The 19806-nt window shown below is 37.7% G+C and overlaps 1 protein-coding gene across 1 annotated transcript in view; it reads left to right on the top strand.

Annotated features, from left to right (window-relative positions):
• The window catches only part of DNAH11 (dynein axonemal heavy chain 11), a 363007-nt gene that overhangs the window by 202184 nt on the left and 141017 nt on the right, over window positions 1–19806 (top strand). Inside the window, exon 55 of the mRNA XM_058446556.1 lies at window positions 13661–13822. Within this exon, the coding sequence (XP_058302539.1) occupies window positions 13661–13822 (162 nt within the window). The remainder of the gene's footprint in view (window positions 1–13660; window positions 13823–19806) is intronic.

Here is a 19806-nt window from a genome sequence, read left to right as displayed (position 1 = left end):
AACTTTCCAATTTTTTAAAGGTTTACATGTTAGATTAATCAGTGTTTTCCTTAATGGATCCTCAGATCCATTTCTTGTAAATTTAGAAAAGTATTTTACTCTTCAAGATAATCTTTTTTATTTTTTATTTTTATTTATTTACTTATTTATCTTTTGAAACAGAGTTTCACTCTTGTTGCCCAGGCTGGAATGCAATGGCATGATCTGAGCTCACTGCAGCCTCTGTCTCCTGGGTTCAAGCAATTCTCCTGCCTCAGCCTCCTGAGTAGCTGGGATTACAGGTGCCTGCCACCACACTTGGCTAATTTCTTGTATTTTTAGTAGAGACGGGGTTTCACCATGTTGGTCAGGCTGGTCTTGAACTCGTGGCCTCATGTCCACCCACCTCGGCCTCCCAAAGTGCTGGGATTACAGGCATGAGCAAGATAATCTTTACCAAAAGCAGTCGGAACTCAAATTGAGCTACAGTTAGAGAAAACTCAACAGTTTCTTAAAGCCTCTCACAATAGTAAGTCCAGACTGGCTCAGTATTACCCTTAGAGGCCCCTTAGAAGAGATGCTCGTCTCATCTTTCCCTTCTGCCTGCTTTCATCGTGATGCCTCTTGCCTCCTGATCACAGGTGGGTGCAGTATGTTCATGTTCCAGGCAGGGGGAAGGAAGGGGAAGAGGACCTGGAGACTCTGTACCAGGAAACCTAAGCTCCTCCCCCAAACCCTAAGCTGATGTCTTACTGGCCGCAAATGCTTCCCAAGCTGCCTCCGGCTACTAAGGAGTCTGAGGGAGTAAATATTTAATTTGGGGACATTGCCTTTATGAGTAAAATTTGAAATGGATTTTGGAGTAGTTTTAAAAAGGAGCAGTGTCAGTCATTTCAGTGCCTATATTGTTTCATGCTCTTTAAAACTTTTCTACCTCTGAAATATATGTTTTATTAAATATGGTAAAGTGTGAGCTGAGAGGTTTCAGGTTATTTTTCCCAAAAAGATGTCTTCTTGTCTAAATAACATGTATTTCTTCCTTACCAGCTTCAAATACCATCTTTAATGTATGTCCAATAGCCATATTAATTGTGTCTGTTTCTACATTCTCTGTTCTCTTTTCTTGTTAACTCTCTGCTACTAATTTCAGCATTGCACTATAAACTAGTAAAGCTTTATCATTTATTTTCACTTCCAATTGCTTTTTCTTGTTAAGCTTTTTCTACTTATTCTCCTGTGTTTATATGTTTGGATAAGCATTAGCATCATTTTGTCAAATTCTAAACACACTCCATGTCAATTTTGATTGAAATCATGCTGAATGCTTATTTTATATTAGAATTTAATCTTCAGGGTACAATGTCTTTTACTGCTTTTATAGAAGGATTGTTTCATAAAGTTTTGTAATGGTGTATTATCTGTATATAGGAGAGCTATTGATTTTTAACTTTATAATCAGCTACCTTACTGTCTCTCTTATGGTTTCTAATAGTTGGTTGATATCATATAGCCTGCAGGTTAAGATATTTTGTCTTTCCTGCTCTTCTGTTTTTCTGTTCTCCTCCCTCATTGCATTGGTAAATATTGCAGAACATTAAATAATTTTGATAATAGTAGGAATTCTGTCTTGATTCTTACTTTAATGGGGATGTGTCTAATGTTTCACTGTTAGGTCTTACGTTGGCTTTTGATTCAGAATATGTATCTTGTCAAAGAAGTATCTACCTAGTAAATTCGTTTTCAGCATCTGTTGAGATATGTATATGTATTTTTTCCTTGGACTAGAATGATATGAATTTTACATTTTATATATATATATATATATATATTTTTTTTTTATTTCTGTTTCTATTTGCCATTCTCATGTAGACCTCAGATTTTTCCCATGATAACCTGGGGACTTGTCCTTGGGCTATACACAGCCACATACCAGAGGCTGGGAGAGGACAGAGGGCAGGCTCTGCCTGTAACATGTATCATGCTGTATCATGCTGGTGAAGCTACAACCTTCTGGGCCCTGCCCTCTGCCTGCCCCAGTTGACAACTGCTTCTTCCTGAGCAGATCCTCTGGCTCCACTCGAGCCAGCTCTCCCCTCCTGTCACCCATATTCCAACCATACCCAGGGCTGCTCTCAGCCCATTCAATGCCTTTGTGAGAGCTGAGAAAAGGTGGCCACTCCGGACAAGCATATGACCTGGCAGGTGAACCACAGGCTCGATTTCAGGCTCCAATCAACTCCCTTGGCCAGGCACCCTTGTGCAGTGCACATTCTGTACAACTGTATATGGCATTCCTGCTGGCAGCACTCAGGAGCATTTAAGAAAAGTGCCAAGAGATTTGCAAACACTGGAGTATGTAAAGAAACCGCTAACTGCAATCATTAGTCTAAGCTTTGCTTCATAACCAAACAGCATGACTAATAAGGGGCCCAAACTTTTCATTTATTTTCCTTTACTTTCACCTTCAGCCAACTCACACCATCAAGTGTCCCAAACTCTTATTATTTATTTATTTATTTATTTATTTATTTATTTATTTTTTATTATACTTCAGGGTTTTAGGGTACATGTGCACAATGTGCAGGTTTGTTACATAATCAACATGGCACATGGATACATATGTAACATTTTTATATTTTTATATCCATCAGCCTTTTTCTGTTTCCTTTGGGTCTGTGTGTAGGCAGACCTTACCGAAACTGAGATCAGTTTTATATTCATTTCTATTGTTGTCTAATCCTTTTTATGGTCTCATTTTTTAGTATTTAACTCAGTACAAGATGGAATTTATTTTTGAGTTAGATATGGATAATTACCCCCCCCCATCATCACAAGATTATTAATTGAATGACCTATGTCTTCCCTACTAAAATGAGTAGGAAGTTGCTTTTTTTTGTTTTTGTTTTGTGCTATTTTGTTTTTAACATCAAGTAGAAATAGGGTATCTCTGTCAGAAGAAGGAATCCCACTTCTGATCCCCTTTGGCCTTCTCACTTAGTTTGATCCATCCTGTGGAAGGCTAATGGTCAGCACCATGACCACTTTACCTTGAGGGAGAACTATTACGGTAAAAAATGGGTAGTGTTTTAGCCTGAAAATACCAGCTTCTTTCTTTTAATTTATGTATATTACCCCCACATCCTTGGAATTTTAAAGAATTCCAAATTGCTCTATGTTATTTTCAGATGTCATGATATTCACCAGTGTGTACTAAAGACTCAGAATTTCTGATGAGCTGATAACTCTTTTGCATACGTTCCAAGCCGGGCATCATGGAAAGCTTAATGTGTTACGGGGATTGGTGAGCACACCTGGCAGGTCGAGCTAAATGATGTGAAGTTGCCACCCCATTACCCATGCTCACCACCCAAAGGCAGTTCCCACTTGGAATGCAGAGACAATGAGAACCTGTTGGCATGCAAAATGTGACCTCTGAATCCCAGAGGGCAGTTCCCATTAACAACCATCAGATGTGTGTCCTTGGATTGCCTCAAATAAGCCAATGAATAGCAATGCCAAATGCCTTCTCTCCTTCATATTTGTCTATGTGCATCTTTTCCCACACAGTTCTCATCTTACAGCTAGAATATAGAACTTTCATCTCCTCTCCAGTGGAACTTAGTTAACCCAATAACTTTTCTTTCTTACTTTCCTTCCTGGCCATCTGATACTTTAGGGCAAAGGACACTTGATTTATGTAGCAGCCCCGATTCCATCCCAAGATTTTAGATATTTGCCTCGTTATCGATCTCTTTAAGTATATATATAAATATATATTTTATATATATATAATATATATATAGGTATCCATTTCTGATAATTTAAAAAATATATGCTCATTGTAGAGAATTTAAAAATACAAAACAATGTGAAAAAATATTTTTAAATTATGCTTAATAATATTGTCTAGAGATAACATATTGATATCTTTCCTCTCAGTTTTCTGTGTGCACATAAACTTGAAGTATATGTTCAGAACTAAAAAATTTCTATTCACATCTCACGCAGTCTTCTTTAATTACCTTCCCATTTGCCTTTCTGATTAGAAGGCTCCCATAGGAGGTAAAAATCAAATGATCAAGAATTTGGTGTATGGAATGAACTATTTAACTGAAATGTACTTTATTCTAAATAACTATTTGTAGAAAATGTCCTTTATCCACTTATAGCTTTTTCCAAATTTCCTATTGGTTTGTTGTAACTTCTTATTGTTTTATAGGAGCACTTTATATAATGGATATTATTTATATGTCCAGAATGTTCTGGTTTTAGGTGTTTCCAGTTTTAATTTATCATAATTCTGCTAACTTTATGATGACCTCCTGTTTTACATTCATATTTATTAAAAATGTTAAATTTTTATTTTATGGCTTTCATGTGTTAAGGCTTTTTTAGGAAGCAATTTTTGCACTCCATGGTTATAAAAAATATTATTCTGAATTTTCTTTAAATTATAATATTTTTAATGTTCAGCCATACAGTTTTGTGTAAATTATAAGATGGCTTTCCTACTGTTCCACCCCGAATACCCTCAACGCCATTTATTATATAATCTCTCTTTTATCACTGATTTGAAATGATGTTTATCTCATATATTAAATGCCTAAATATATAAGATTCTATTTGGGGCTGTCTATTATGTCCCATTAATTTGTTCCTGCATAATTGCCATACTGCATAATCAACACACATAATTGGTGTGTTTATTATGGCCTTATAGTATGTTCTGGAATCTAGTAGAGCAAGATAGCCTTCCTTTTCTACATTTACTTAGTTATTTGCACCTTTAATTTCCTGGATTAACTATGAAATCAGTTTGATGACTTTTAAAAAAATTCAATGAAAATTGAATTTTGGGGATAATGGATATAATTACAATATTGAATATTTTTATTCATTTACCTACACTGTTTTCCTTGTTATAATTTAAGGTTTATTCTTGATAGTGTGAGTTCTTTCCCAACACAAAGGATATTTTTCCAGATATCCTTTGATCTTCTTACTCATTTTTATTCTGGCTGAACTTTAAAATCACTTTGCTAAATTCTGCTAATCCTGTTGGGATTTATTAGAATCGCCTAAAATTTGTTAATGAATGTGGGAAGAATTAGCATCTTTATAATAATTGACCTCTTCCGGGCATGTGGCATGTCTCTTCCTTTAGTCAAAGTGTCTTTAACTGAGCTTTGAAAAAGCAGCTAATTATCTTCAATTCATTTTACACATTTCTCATTAAGTTCTTTTCTCAATATTTTATAGCATTTTCCACTCCTGCCAAATTTCTAACTGATCATTGTGGACATAAAAGCAAGCCACTGGATGGAGGGAAGGAGGAATGGATGGATATTTATTTATGTGTTTATTTTACCAACCAATTCAGTGCACACATTAATCCCACTAGCTTCTTCATTTTGTTCTTTAGAGTTTGCTGAGTAAACAGATCATCTTTTAATTTTTAAACCTTTATAATAATCACCACTTTCCTATATCTTGGGACAGCCATACTTTCTGAACAACATTTAAAACTTTTAAATAACTACAGTGATCATCTTTATTCATTTATTCATTTATGTAATGGGAATGCCATTAACTTTCCATCATTGAGTATTGGATGAAATGTTGGCCTGAGGTATTTTAAATATGATTTTTGAGGAAAAGGTGTTGCAGTTTATCCTATCCGTTTTTATTTAAACCCGCTTCTTTTATCTTCTTTCTTCATCTTGGCCTGTTCTCCTGCTATGGATTTCTATTATTTTCTTTCCTTCCAGCCTCTTGAGAGTGCTATGCAAGTTTTTATTATTTTCTTCAGGTTCTTACATTAAATCAGCTTCAGAGGAATTATCTGCCTTTCAATCTGCCGGATGCTTTTCTATTTTTCTGGGTTTTATAGTATTTCTTCCTCTGGCTCCACTTAGACTTCTTTCCTCTTTGCATAGTAGAGACAGCAATTTACAGCTAAAGTTTGGCAACAGACAAGGTGGGTGATTTCCTCCTGGCTCACACAGCGTCGTGTGCAGGGACCTGAGAGTCTCAACAAAAAATGTCAAGCACCACTTGTATGCAAGCAACAGATTAACAGAGACACTCATGGCATAAGCCAAAAGACTTAGTAGTAACGCAAGTAATTTTCAGGGTATGTTTTTCATTTCGTGTAAAAGCTCAACGACTCACCTGGCCAGTGGAAAATCAGATATTGCAGAACCTTATCCTTGCAAGATTGTAAAGTCGAGTCTCTTCAAACCTACCTCTGGCTGAGGAGCAGAACGTTTGGCTTCTTTCCCTTATGCAGATAGCCATCTCGACGGCTTCATCCATGAGAGGGGCACTCTTCACCCCTCCTGCAGCACATTCTGGCACAGGCACTAATGAGAAACAAGAAGCACTCTAACAACTGGCTTGCCCAGCACTGGTTCCAGAGCTCTGTAAATCGCTATGCTGCCAACTGTGTTTTGCTTTGCAAGACCACATCTCTCTGGATACAGTGCTCTAGTCTCTGTCCTCCCATTTTCTGTTATTATTTGACATAAGTAGAATGAAAAGAACTTTCGAGAAAGACAAAAGGTGCAACCTTGTACTCTGTATCTGAGGTTCACCCTCTTTGAGATTAGATAAAACAGCAAAACCTCAAAAAAATTAGGATACAAATATCAATGTTTTATTTTATCCAGAAAAGTTTTTTTCAGACTGCTGTATATTTACTCATTCATTTAGCCATTCCTCACTCAGCAAATATGTACTGAGTGCCCGTGATGTGGTGAGTCTTTGGAATGTGACAGGGAGCAAAGGCTAACCCAGCCACTGCCCACCTAGAGCCACCTCATTCAATCCAATAATCACACACAAAAAGTAAAATCACAACGATGTACTTGAGAGAAAAAGGTTATGTAAGATAACAGAAGACAGGGCAAGAAAGATGTCACGAAAAAGTAATGATCAAGAAGAGAGTTCCAAAGAGTGAGTAGAAGTCTTTCCATTATTTTATATTGTAAAAGAAAATTGTTACACCAGAAATCCAGTGCTTAATCCCTTGAGTAAGAACGTCACTGTATGTTGAATAGCCTTTGCATTTTGGAAAGCATGTCGTGCTTTTCTCATTTTGCTAGCATTTAGCTGTGGGGTTTGCTGGTAGAGTCTGAGGCCTGTTCTTGCAGTGGTGCATGTGTATAGAGTTACCCCATTGCGTCAGCAGAAACACCATCGACTCTAACAGAGCAGCGCTGATCAGAAGCCAGAAACTTGGCATGACACAATTCAAATACAGGCCTATCCAGAAGAAAGAAAAATAGGCATCTGATTTTCTTAAAAAAACAAAACAAAACTTATATGTTGTTATGGGGCTAGAAACTGGCTTGGAATGCAGTTTGTGACCAGTGCAGGCCCTGGTGACAAGCATGGCAGCTGAGATGAGGGCTCTGCTTCCTGTCTTCCCCCTCAGGAATAGGTTTGCTCTTTGCTATCTATTGGGATTCCACAGACAATTTTCTTTGTGAATAGGAGAGTTTTGTTCAGAAAAAGAAAGAAAAATTAACTAAAACTCCCTGATATCAAACATTACCTCTAGCAAAAATCTGTAATGTCCAATATTTACACGAGTCAAAGGTTATGGGAATGAGTTCATTGTGTGCTAACTAAAAGGGAAATAAATAAGAAAATGTATTGAGTGTGTGCATGTTGAAGCTATTGGATCTTTTAAAAACAAATTCAAATTGAAAGGTAATTAGATGGGGGGGGTAAATACAGGAAGATATGAGGACGATGATAAAGTGACACTGAAGCAGTCAAACCTGGGAAGGTTTTCTGCACTAAACCTCCCTTCCTACGAGGGTTTCCTCCGATTTAGACTTGATTATTCTTGAAAAATACTGAGGCTTTTGAGGATAAATGCAAATGTAAGTGATGGATGGAAGCTTCTGAAGTAAATATGTAGGAGGGTTACTACCATCTGAGAATAAACTATATCAACTGGAAAAAAAATACAGTGACTGTAGCAATTCACATTTTCATTACCAGATGAAATGGACTGAGCCCTGTTAGTGATATACAAATAAATATGTACTTACGATGAGATCTTATCTAAACGAAATGAAAACATATTACAAAGCACAGGGAAAAGTGGATTCCTGCAAATGAGTCATAACACCTGTGTGAGCAAAAGAAAAAAAGAATAGAAAATTCTATGGTATGAATTCCAAAAGCAAGTTCCTGACATCCAAATGTGAGAGCTGCAGGAAGTACATAGATGGTGATTTTAGGGTCTGCTTTTTGCTTGTGAGAATTTGAGAAAAGAGCACAGCTGCCAGAGGCATTTTTAACTTTATTTTTTCACTGACTTTCCTTTCTAATCCCACTGTTGGAAACTAACTTAAGCCCATTTGCTCACTTGCAATTGTCAAGAACTTTTTGGTGGGGACGGGAGGAGAAGGAGGGTGAAATTCAGTGAATTTAGGTACTTCAAGGTAGATGACATCAGTTGAGTGAGGGAGAGGGCTTTTTCCCCAAATGTTCCAGCTCAAGGTATGCTTCCAAGAAAGGATGTCTCAGACTGAAGCCTCCTACAGAGAGTTGATTGGTGATAATAAGGAGACGCACACACCAAGCCTTACAACCTGCTCTGTAAATGAGCTTAGCGTAATCCCAGCTCTGTTCTTTTGGGGACCCCACTTGCCCATCCTTGGAAGTTTTCTTTGGGGCAGATGTGGCAATATTTCCATGGAAGGATTCAGCTGACCTCGTAATCACATCAAAAGACTGGACTGTTAATAAGCAGTTTACCACAGGACTGGTCAAGTTCCAAAATCGCAAGGGCTACTGCCCAAAATATAATTATTGAGATACCTTGATACTTAGATTTTTAAATTTTGTTCATACATTGGCAGAGCTATGCACACATTTTTGATGGGGAGGTTTTGCTTCATATATCTTGAACACTACTTATTTCATCAGTGAAAAATCATGTCTACCATCCATGATGCTGCCTCACCAACTATTTATGTTGATGAGAGAAGTAGTTGGCTAAGAGCTTCCAGTAGCTGGATCTGCAGTGTGGGCTTCCATTAGAGTCCATGAAATGCTGGTTAGCCACCTTCCCACCAGTCTGTGTAGCCCTTATTGGTGTATTCCAGATATTAACCAACAGCCCCTAAGGTGTAAAATAAAATGACTATTCACATGCATATTATACTAGTAATTAAATTATAGACAATATAACACCCTTTTAAAATTATTTATTTTGTTTTTATTTCTTATAAGCCCTTTGCTATATTAAGCTTTCATTAAATTATGGGAAATATAATGGGAACATTATTTGGAATGATTTTTCCCTCACGGTAATGTTACTTGTGACAACTGGGGTTTACTTCAGGTTATCTGTAAAGTTGTGTAAACTATCTTAGAAAAGAGCAGAATAACCAACGGTTTCCAGACATTAGCGTGGGTTTCTGGAAAAATCTCACATGACACCACTACCAAGGAAAGCTGGATGGCAGGAGAAATTTTATGCTCAATTTTTAGCAAAGCTAGAAATTATTGAGCAGTGAATTGGATCAATAAGTGCACTTTCAAGGCTAGTGTGACCCTCTCCTTTCCCTTTGAAAAGAATTACTAATGAACAAGTATATTTCTATAATTTAATTCCCAGAGTCTAATTTAGCTGATAGAATTTAGATTACGTATAATTATTTATTTAAAATTCTCCAAAGTTTTCATCTTACTCTGTGTGTAGAGACCTAGATTCTATGCGTATATAACAAACTGCAAAAACATTGAAAAAGTCAATGTTTCATTTAAGTATTCCTGTAGACAATTTAAAACTATTAGGCTATCACTGTGGGTGTCAGAATCACCTGAGAGTGTTTGCTGAAAGCACACATTGCTGAGTCCCACCCCCAGAGTTTCTGATTATTTATGTCTGGAGTTGGTCCAAGGATTTGCATTTCTAACCAGCTCCTAGACAGTTCTTTGAGAACAACTGGTCTCCGTGCCACCCTCCCAGGCCCACTCACAATATGAAATTTTACACAGTGTTGTGAGGATCCTTATTTAAGCAATAATACATAACATGGGAGAAAATATCTTCAATCGTAAAATTGTAGAAAAGAGTAATGGTTCTCTAAGTGACCGTTCTATATTATTTTTCAATAAATAATTAGTCCATTCTCACACTGCTATAAAGAAATACCCAAGACTGGATAATTTATAAAGGAAAGAGGTTTAATTGACTCACAGTTCCATATGGCTGGGGAGGCCTCAGGAAACTTACAATCATGGCAGAAGGGGAAGCAAGGACCTTCTTCAGATGGCCTCAGGAGAGAGAAGTGCATGCAGGGGAAATGCCAGATGATTATAAAATCATCATATCTCATGAGAACTTCCTATCATGAGAACAGCATGGGGGAAACTACCCCCATGCTCCAGTCACCTCCCACCTGGTCCCTCCCTCGACACATGAGGATCATGGGGATTTCAACTCGAGATGAGATTTGGGTATGGACACAGAGGCAAACCATACCAATAATGAAGCCTTATCACTCAAGTAACTCAGGAAAAGCATTTTTGCCTGAAGTTGAACAAATATGGTTCAGATACAATATTTTCTAGCACATTCCTGAGATTGGATACTATGCCAGTTACAAGTGTGGAAGTAAGTGTAGAAGTGATGGAAATATTTGGGATCTTGTCAAATAAAAGATGCTTTTTTTCCTCTGCCTTTGCTAACATTACGTGTAAATGACATTTCTAAAATTGGCACAAATGACAGATGAGTTGGGTGTGGGAAACCAACTTCCTGGGAAGAAAGGAGAAATATTCAAGTATGGGGTAAGCTGATAAGAGAAACCTAAGAATTGAGATATAAGTAAAAACTGTGCATTTTAACTAAGGCTTGTTAAGTTAGCACATGAAATATTACAGCAATTATTTCATTTGTAACTAGAATTTATATAATGAAAAAATGATCAGTCCGTTTATGCAACATTAAAAACCATTAAACCACATGCAAAAAAAATGAAATTGGACCTTGTCTTACAACCTATGGAAGAATCAACTCAAAATAAATTAAAGACTTAAATACAGGGGAAATCTTCAGAAGATTCATCTTGGCAATGATTTCTTTGACACGACACCAAAAGCCCAGGAAACAAAAGCAAAAACAGAGAAGTGTACTACATCAAACTAAAAAGCTTCTATACAGCAAAGGAAATGATCAACAGAATGAAAGACAGCCTATGTGAAATCGGAGAAAATATTTACCAACTGTATATTTGATAAGGAATTAATTAATTCAAGTTTAAAAATCTGATTTTAAAATGGGCAAAGGACTTGAGTAGACATTTCTCTAAAGAAGACATACAAGGCCAGGTGCGGTGACTCATGCCTGTAATCCCAGCACTTTGGGATGCTGAGGCGGGTGGATCACGAGGTCAGGAGTTTGAGACCAGCCTGGCCAACATAGTAAAACCCTGTCTCTACTAAAAATACAAAAATTAGCCCGGAGTGGTGGCAAGCGCCTGTAGTCCCAGCTACTCAGGAGGCTGAGACAGGAGAATCACTTGAACACAGGAGGTGGAGGTTGCGGTGAGCCAAGATTTTGCCACTGCACTCCAGCCCAGGCAACAGAGCAAGACTCTGTCTCAAAAAAAAAAAAAACATATAAATGTCCAACAGGTATAGGAAAAGATACACAACATCACTAATCAGTGAAATGCAAATCAAAACCACAATGAAGCATCACCTCACACAGGTAAGGATAGTCATTATTTAAAAAAACAAAACAGAAAATAAGTGTTGGTGAAGCTGTGGAGAAATTGGAACCCTTTTACACTATTGGTGGGAATGTAAAATGCTGCAGCTACTATGGAAAACAGTATGGTTGTTCCTCAAAAAATTGAAAACAGAATTGCCATAAGATCCAGCAATCCCTTTTCTAGGTATATAGCCAAGGACATGAAACCAGGATCTTGAAGAGATATCTACACTTTCATGTTCACTGCAGCGTTATTCACAATAGCTGAGACATGCAAGCCACTAAAATGTCCATCAACAGACAACTAGATAAAGAAACTGTGCTACATATACATATATATACATATATATATACACACAATGGAATATTTTCATCTATAACACAAAATCCTGTCATATGTCAACATGGATGAATCTTGAGGGCATCATGCTAAGTGAAATAAGCCAGTCACAGAAGGACAATTACTGTATGATTCTGCTTATGTGCAGTATTGAGAGTAGTCAAACTCCTAGAAACAGGAAGTAGAATGGTGGTTACCCGGAGCTGGAGGGAGGGGAAATAGTTTCCATGCAATGGGTGTAGAGTTTCAGTAATGCAAGGTGAAAAAGTTCTAGAGATCTGCTGCACAACGCTGGGCTTACAGTTAACAATACTGTACCATACATTTAAAAATGTAAGAGGGTAGATCTCATGTTTTTTGACACAATAAAAACATTTTGATCTTAATATTTATATAGCTTGAATTGTTGAATACACATGGCATATAAAATAAACTTAATAAAACACTTGTTAAATGAGATATGGGTTCATGTATGCTGCAGTTTTTTATGACATGGATTTTTTAAAATGCTATAGGTAAAAAAAATCACATCTTTTGAAAAATGATTTCATCAATTTCCCGATCTCAAAGTATTAGAGACTTAGAGGCAGCCACAAAGCTTGATATCATCGGGTCTGAGCCATTTCTAGAGAAGAAGAAACCAAGATTCTCCCTCTCGGACCTTACCCTGGTTGACAGTTCTCTTCCCAGTGTCCTCACGTACTCAGGGACTTGAGAATAAAAGCAGAGAAGGAAAGGATGCTCATTGAACACCTACTTTGTTTTAGCACTTTACACGGGGTGTCTCTGATGAACCCTCTGAAGCACACAGGAGCTGACCAGGTGCTCCTCTCACTGAGTTTCTGTGACCCACCGTCATAGCCAGATGTCATAGCCACCCTCAGGACTCCTGACAGAATCCCTTGTGTCCCTAAAAAAAGTATAGAGGTATATTTAGATGTAAATTAGCTTTTAAATCATTACATAGGTACACAAAACTTTAGATTTACAGCAGAAACTTAAAAAATTCTCAGCAGGAGAATGTTTAAACTGATTTTTTTTTCTTAAAGACCAGTGTGATAGTATAAATAGAATTTTTAATTCCTTTAAAAATCTGAAGTGGGAGCTCAAATAGATGTATTTCTTTTTAAATGGAAACACAAACATTAAAGATGATAAGACATTGTTTGTTTTTAAAGTGTATTATGCAGCTTTATGGAGCCTGATGAATTACAAAATGGAAGGAACAGAAGAAAACATTGGTATTATTGTATCATGGTGATTTCTTTTTAATTTTTATTTTTTATTATGATGTTACTTGTGTAATGTAAATGAATAAGATTTTCCCCTATTAATGATAACCAAAAATGTTTAAGCAAAGAGAGACAAGTTTTAAGGAAAGCGCACAGCAGTGTTTCTGTGTGTCCAGTGGAGCAGCCTCTTTGGACAGGTTTATACTTTGATTAGCAAGGAGGTTAATGTTGCTGTCCACTCTCTAGGGCTTTAGGGTAGTTTAATGTCATGGTTGGCTGCACTCCTTTCTCTCATTGTCTAAGATTGCAATGTAATTCTCTGCTCATTCATCACCCGCCTGTTTCTGCCTTGCCCCCATGTCTCCACAGATCATTTTGTGTTTCTCTCCAGTTGGTCACACGCTGAGAGTTAGAGCTCGGAAGTTCCCAGCCATAGTTAACTGCACGGCTATTGACTGGTTTCATGCGTGGCCCCAGGAGGCTCTGGTCTCTGTCAGCAGGAGGTTCATTGAGGAAACCAAGGGAATTGAGGTATGCCATGTCAGCCTGCGTCTCTCACACACACACACACACACACACACACACACACACACACACACTGAAAATCCTCAGCAGATAAGTACTTTCCACAATACATCTCCTATCAGAAAGCTATCCTGATTTAAGATGCTAAACTTATCTGTTTACATTCTAAGAAATATGATGGCTGACCTTTTTTCTGCCATACCTATTGAGGAGGATGTGCACACGTGCGTGAACACGGGCACGCACACAGCACTTGAGTATGCTCTCACTCATGCACTGACTCACTGGAAGCCCAGGATCATTACTTCCTTGAATCATAATGGGGCTTACTGATTATAAATCCTTTAAGTCCAAACTAAAAGCTCAAACAGAAATGTAGTCACCGTAGCCATGCACTGCTTGCTTCTTAACCAAGTAAGGCAATGAATTGTGATTATTCTCATAGTAGCGATAGTTGAAAAATCAGCCCTCATATCCCATAACCACTAAGTCAAATAATATATCTACTTACTGTTTTACAGATTTATGTTTTATGGGTTATATTTGTCATTTCTTCATGATGACAAATTTAAAATTTAAAATCCCATGGCATTTTCAAATGGTTGTACAAAACGAAACAACAAAAGCTTCAAGCATTCAGATTCAGAGGGAAAAAGGATGTAGATATGAGGTTATCATTTAGATTTCCTGGAGATGAAGTTTTATTTGTGTCTAGTGCCTTTCTGATTACATAGCTTAGAAAAGTGATTGTGAACATTTCCCAGGGAGCTTTGTCTTCATTCCATTGAGTGATAAGGTGAAAGGTTCCTAGAATAGGTCAGACACTGAAAGTGACTCTCAGAGGCAAACACAGAACTGGCGATATGTAAGGAATGATGTCTGTTTCTAGTTGAAAGATTATCATGAACAGGTACAACCCATTGTAGCCCCACCCTTACTCCAAAAGGCATAACTGCCACCTTTCCAAAGCAATCCTTTTACATTTTGTTGTATATTGTATCATTCAGCGGCCATATAGTTAAAAATCTGGTCATATTTACATATTTAATTGTTTGTATGCAGCTAGCTTTATTGTTCATAATATCATTTTCCTTTGCTTCTACTACAAAAAAAAAAAAAGCAGCTGTAGAGGTAAGTACACATACGAGTATTCACCGATACCTACAGAATTTTGTGGAGGGAGACCTCTTCTCCTTTAGTCTTTTCCTGAAATGTTTATTGAACTAATTATTTGGTGCTGGATTGCTAGGGAAAAGCTGTCAAACAATGTCTACCTTGGAAGATATATATATGGTAGAGGCTTTAGGATATTCAGCTACCTCCCATCTCCTCTTCTCTACACTTAAACTTTAAACATTTCCACAAATAAATGAAAATAAGAAATGATCTCTTCTAAAGTCTGCCAGAAACATTTTGTACTCTAACATCTGGAAAATCATTAAATATGACAAATAATTGTCATAAATATTAACACAAATGTCTTATGCGATTGCCGGGTCTGTTGCATTTCTGGAATTCTCTAGGGTATCATTTTATCTTGTGATAGTTACAAGAAGGGTTCAAAATGCTGCTTTATTAGAGGGAGAGAGTCAGTATGTATCTTCTAATAGCAAAGAACTGTTTTATCAGGCTGGTTTGGTAAGGAAGAGAAAGGGACCAGAGGACTTTGTTTCTGCATGTTACTTTCTCAAATGGTAGGAAATTAGAGCTAGTAGCATGGTTTAAGTTGGCATTTGGCACAGTGGTTTTTACAGTTCCTTCCCTTTGCTGCTCTGTGCAGGCTTTTTCCTGTCCAGGTGGGTGCCGCTTTGAAAACAGCTAAAGGAGCTTTGATATGCCAGTGACCGTTGACATCTGCTGGATGAGGCAGGTCTTGCATCATGTTAAGTCCAGAGGGCTCCTGTCAGATGCTAAGCTGGATCTGATGGTGTCATAACGCCTCCTATAGGATGCTGAGTGCCAAATAGGAATTTTAAAAGCACTTTACCATTTCTGTTGAACTGAATTGTGCCTCAAAACAAATTAGTCAGATGATTTCATTTCAGTGAAAGGTGCTTATTTAACTCTCCCACCTTCCTAATTTGTTGCGCAGGAGCAATAATTATAATTCAGAGTACAATGTGTCCATGGTCTTCTAAAAACGCGTGGTGTCTTTCCTGTAGAGGTCAAAAACAGCTTAAGTTTTTTGAATGAGCACTAATTTGATCACTTTCTTAGTTTTAATTTCCTTTTTTAAGACTGAAAGTTATCAGCATAATTTAGGCACTTCTTAATTATTGACCTCATTTGCTGAGTGTAAGGTACTTACACAAGGTGACCCCCTTTGGCCACAGAGAAAGGATTCGTTAAAGGCAAGCAGTTTTGTGTGTGTTGACATGTAATTTTCCACCAGTACACACTCAGCACCAAGGGGTACGGGTTGACTGCATCTAAATAAACGTTTGTGCTATTTTTCTGTTACCTAATATTGAACTAAATGACAGCTGACAAATAACGACCGAAACAGTTTGACACTTAAGTATTTATCTGAAGACTTTGTGTCAACATACACTACCTCTCCAAGGAGATTTTGAAATGGAGATGGGAGGAGGTGTACAAGGAGGGAGAGAAGGAAAAGCCCTCTGGGTAAACCTGGGAAGAGTGTTGGAAAGGCTGTGAGAAGCTCATTGGAGAGAGAACTGGGTGAAGACCTTGGCGATTAGTACATGGGTTCTACAACTAAAAATCAAGAGAAGCTGGGGTGTTGAAAAACAAGTGATGTTTTGCTTTTCAAGGCAAAATGAATCATAGACATCTTTGAAAGCAGGACCAGATGAAAGGAGAAGTTACTGAATGGAAATGAAATAGTGAGCTGTCTGGTGAAGGAGTGAGATGTTTGTTGGATGGTGTAGAGTAGATCTGAGCAAGGTGAAAGAGGTCATCTTTTGGGGCCTGTTGACCAACCGATGAGTTAAAATCCTCTGTCCCTTTGTGGTGCCACTTAAAAGTAATGACACAAACTCCGTATCATCAGCTTTTTCAGGGAAAAGCAGTTATTCCCCATGCAACCACCTCTTCAATTGTTGCAGAGTTTGGTACCTTGTGAAGGATATATTTTACTACTGTTTTCCACAACTGATTGTGAGAAAGTCCACTCTAAGAGGAAAGTTATTTTACTGCTATATTTAAAGACTTGTTTCCCCAATGGTCTATAAATGCATTTTTAAAATGGCATGCCAAATACAAAGGGTATAAAACAACATTTTGTCAGTGATAGCTATCTTAGCAGAGTTTCTATCATATTAATGACTTTAAGCACAGTTCTTTATTTGAAATATAAATTAGGATTATTCAATATGAATAAAAAGTAGAAAACCTTATGCAATAGAAATTATGTGAATTTGAGGAAAATAATCCTCTTTCTAAGGAATATTGAAGCCTTTTAAAAATATTAAGACAAAAACAAATGCAACCAAATTTATCTTGAGTCTGCTTAAATCTTATACTGGCTTAAGCATATCTTCAGATGGCTGAGGAAAGACCCAAGGAGTTGTAAACATCCTTCCCCATTCTTCAGGCCTAGACCTCATAAGTAGGGTCCAGACTTTGTAGCTGCCTAGGACTCTGGACATGAATATTCAGCTGAAGGTGTAATTGACTTAAATGGAGCTGTCCCTATAAGTTTGTCGTTTTGTGGCTTTTCTCTAAGTGCTGGCCTCACCAGAAGCAGCCACACCATTCACACCATCTCCTGTTTTGTCCTCTTGCTATAAAAGAGGTAGCTGGATTTCTTTTTTATTCTTTGTTTTTTTTTTTTCTTTTTTTGAAACGGAGTCTCACTCTGTCACCCAGGCTGGAGTGCAGTGGTGTGATCTCGGCTCACTGCAACTTCCGCCTCTCGGGTTCAAGTGATTCTGCTGCCTCAGCCTCCTGAGTAGCTGGGACCACAGGTGCCCACCACCATGCTCTGCTAATTTTTGTATTTTTAGTAGAGACAGGGCTTCGCCATGTTGCCCAGACTGGTCTCAAACTCTTGACCTCAGGTGATCTGCCTGCCTCTGCCTCCCAAAGTGCTGGATTACAGGCATGAGCCACTGCACCCGGCCTGGATTTCATTTTTCCTCCACTCCTCCTAAGTATTCAATTGCTTCTTTGTTTTAACTTTCTGGCAGAGAACCATTGAAGGTACCTTTATCAATGACTGCAAACTCATCTAGGAAATTGTTGGCTTCTGCTGGACTTTGTCTTGCCTCTGACCAGTAGTTGAGCTCCAGAATTAAAGGCAAGATACAAAAAGCATAAGCAAATAACAAAATAATGCACTCACCAGACAACTCAAAACAAAAAACCAGCATACTATTTAGAAAACTGTACTTGGTGCTACATTTAACACTTGTTGCTGCCCTGTATAATGGTAGTAATCTTACCGCAACTGCTGTTGGTGCTACTGCTACCACAGTAGCAGAACTGATACAGGTTGAGTATCCCTTATCCAAAATATTTGGGACCAGAAATATTTTGGGTTTCAGATTTTTTTTTTATTTTGGAACATTTGCATTTATGTAATGAGATATCATGGGGATGGGACCCAAATCTAAACACAAAATTCATTTTTGTTTTATATACTCCTTATGCACATAGTCCAAAGGTAATTTTATATAAGATTTTGAATAATTTTGTGCATGAAACAAAGTTTTGACTGTGACCCATTACATGAGGTCATATGTGGAATTTTCCACCTGTGGTGTTAAATTCACACTCAAAAGGTTTTGGCTTTTGGAGCATTTCAGATTTTCAATTTTCAGATTAGGGACGCTCAACCAGTTCCTACTGTGAATTTGCATTGCTTACCACCTCTCATCACCAGCCTCATGAGGAGGAACCACTAGTTTCCCCTGGGATGGAGGCCCAGGAGTAAATAATGCCACTGGTGAGGGGCACATCTGCAGTTTGATACCAGAGCCCATAGTCTTAAATCCTTCTTTTGATAATTGCATGAATGTTTGACTATTGGGAAAGAAGTAAAAGAAGAAAGGAAACAGAATTTTTAAAGGAGCAATTTTGTGGGCAGGAAGAAGTACAGGAGGGTATGCAGTATCTTACCAGATTTTTCAGAACTGGAAATCTAGCCCAGGTCCTAGGATTCAAAGCCTGTGTCCCTGGCTCCCTCCAGAAGCTTCTTCTCAGAGCAAAACAGCACTATGAAGAGCTTAGGACAAGTGTTAAAATGCAACACTGCTCATTTTATGCATTAGTAAGTTTTCTTTCTTTAATAAGCCACCATACAACCACAAATATCTTATTAATATATTCTTTTACCAGCCCTAAAAGGAGCAAAAAGATCAAATAGATTGTATAGCACATCAGTTTGACATATTTAAAAATTAACACAGAAATAATTTCTGAGGAAAATGTTCAAGACTTACTGTAGGTATATGGCATTTAATGTGACAAAATTGTCCCAAGTTAAACTTCAAAAAGAGAAAATAGATTCACCTGCCCCTTTCTCTTTTGCCCTTCCTCCCTCCCTCGCTTGAATACAGTGCTCTTGAAAGCCCAAATTTAGTATTACGGACCAATGTAGTCATCTTTGCTGGTCTTGGGAAGGTATAAAATCCTAAATTGATTTAGTGCTGACCTCTGGGTATTGGTTTATATTCAACTCTGCTGTTTGTCATTTGCAAGAGGAATATACTGGACACTTGCTAGAAGTGCCAGGTGGCTGGAGTACTTGGTGTGGCAGAGACTACTACTGCCCGAGAACTGTCACACCAAATAGCAGAGATCTGTTTATGTTTTTGTGTTTACAGTGAGCCAACTGAAAGAGTAGAAATTAAACACATTTTCTTAATGTGAGGGAAAGCAGTTTCATCTTTGCATTTGATTATGCGTTGGAGACAGCATCGTTTTCCAGAGCATCTTAGTGGGGAAACCTTGAGTTTATAACCATTCGGTACTGGCACTCTGCTTATTTTTATTTTTGCCATCATCATGATTAGCTGCTAAATGAC

Source organism: Hylobates moloch, unplaced genomic scaffold (genome assembly GCF_009828535.3).
Source record: "Hylobates moloch isolate HMO894 unplaced genomic scaffold, HMol_V3 SCAFFOLD_1, whole genome shotgun sequence".
In the NCBI taxonomy this organism is placed as follows: Eukaryota; Metazoa; Chordata; class Mammalia; order Primates; family Hylobatidae; genus Hylobates; species Hylobates moloch.
The sequence above is the reverse complement of the archived record's forward strand: the minus strand, read 5'-3'. Positions and strand labels throughout refer to the sequence as shown.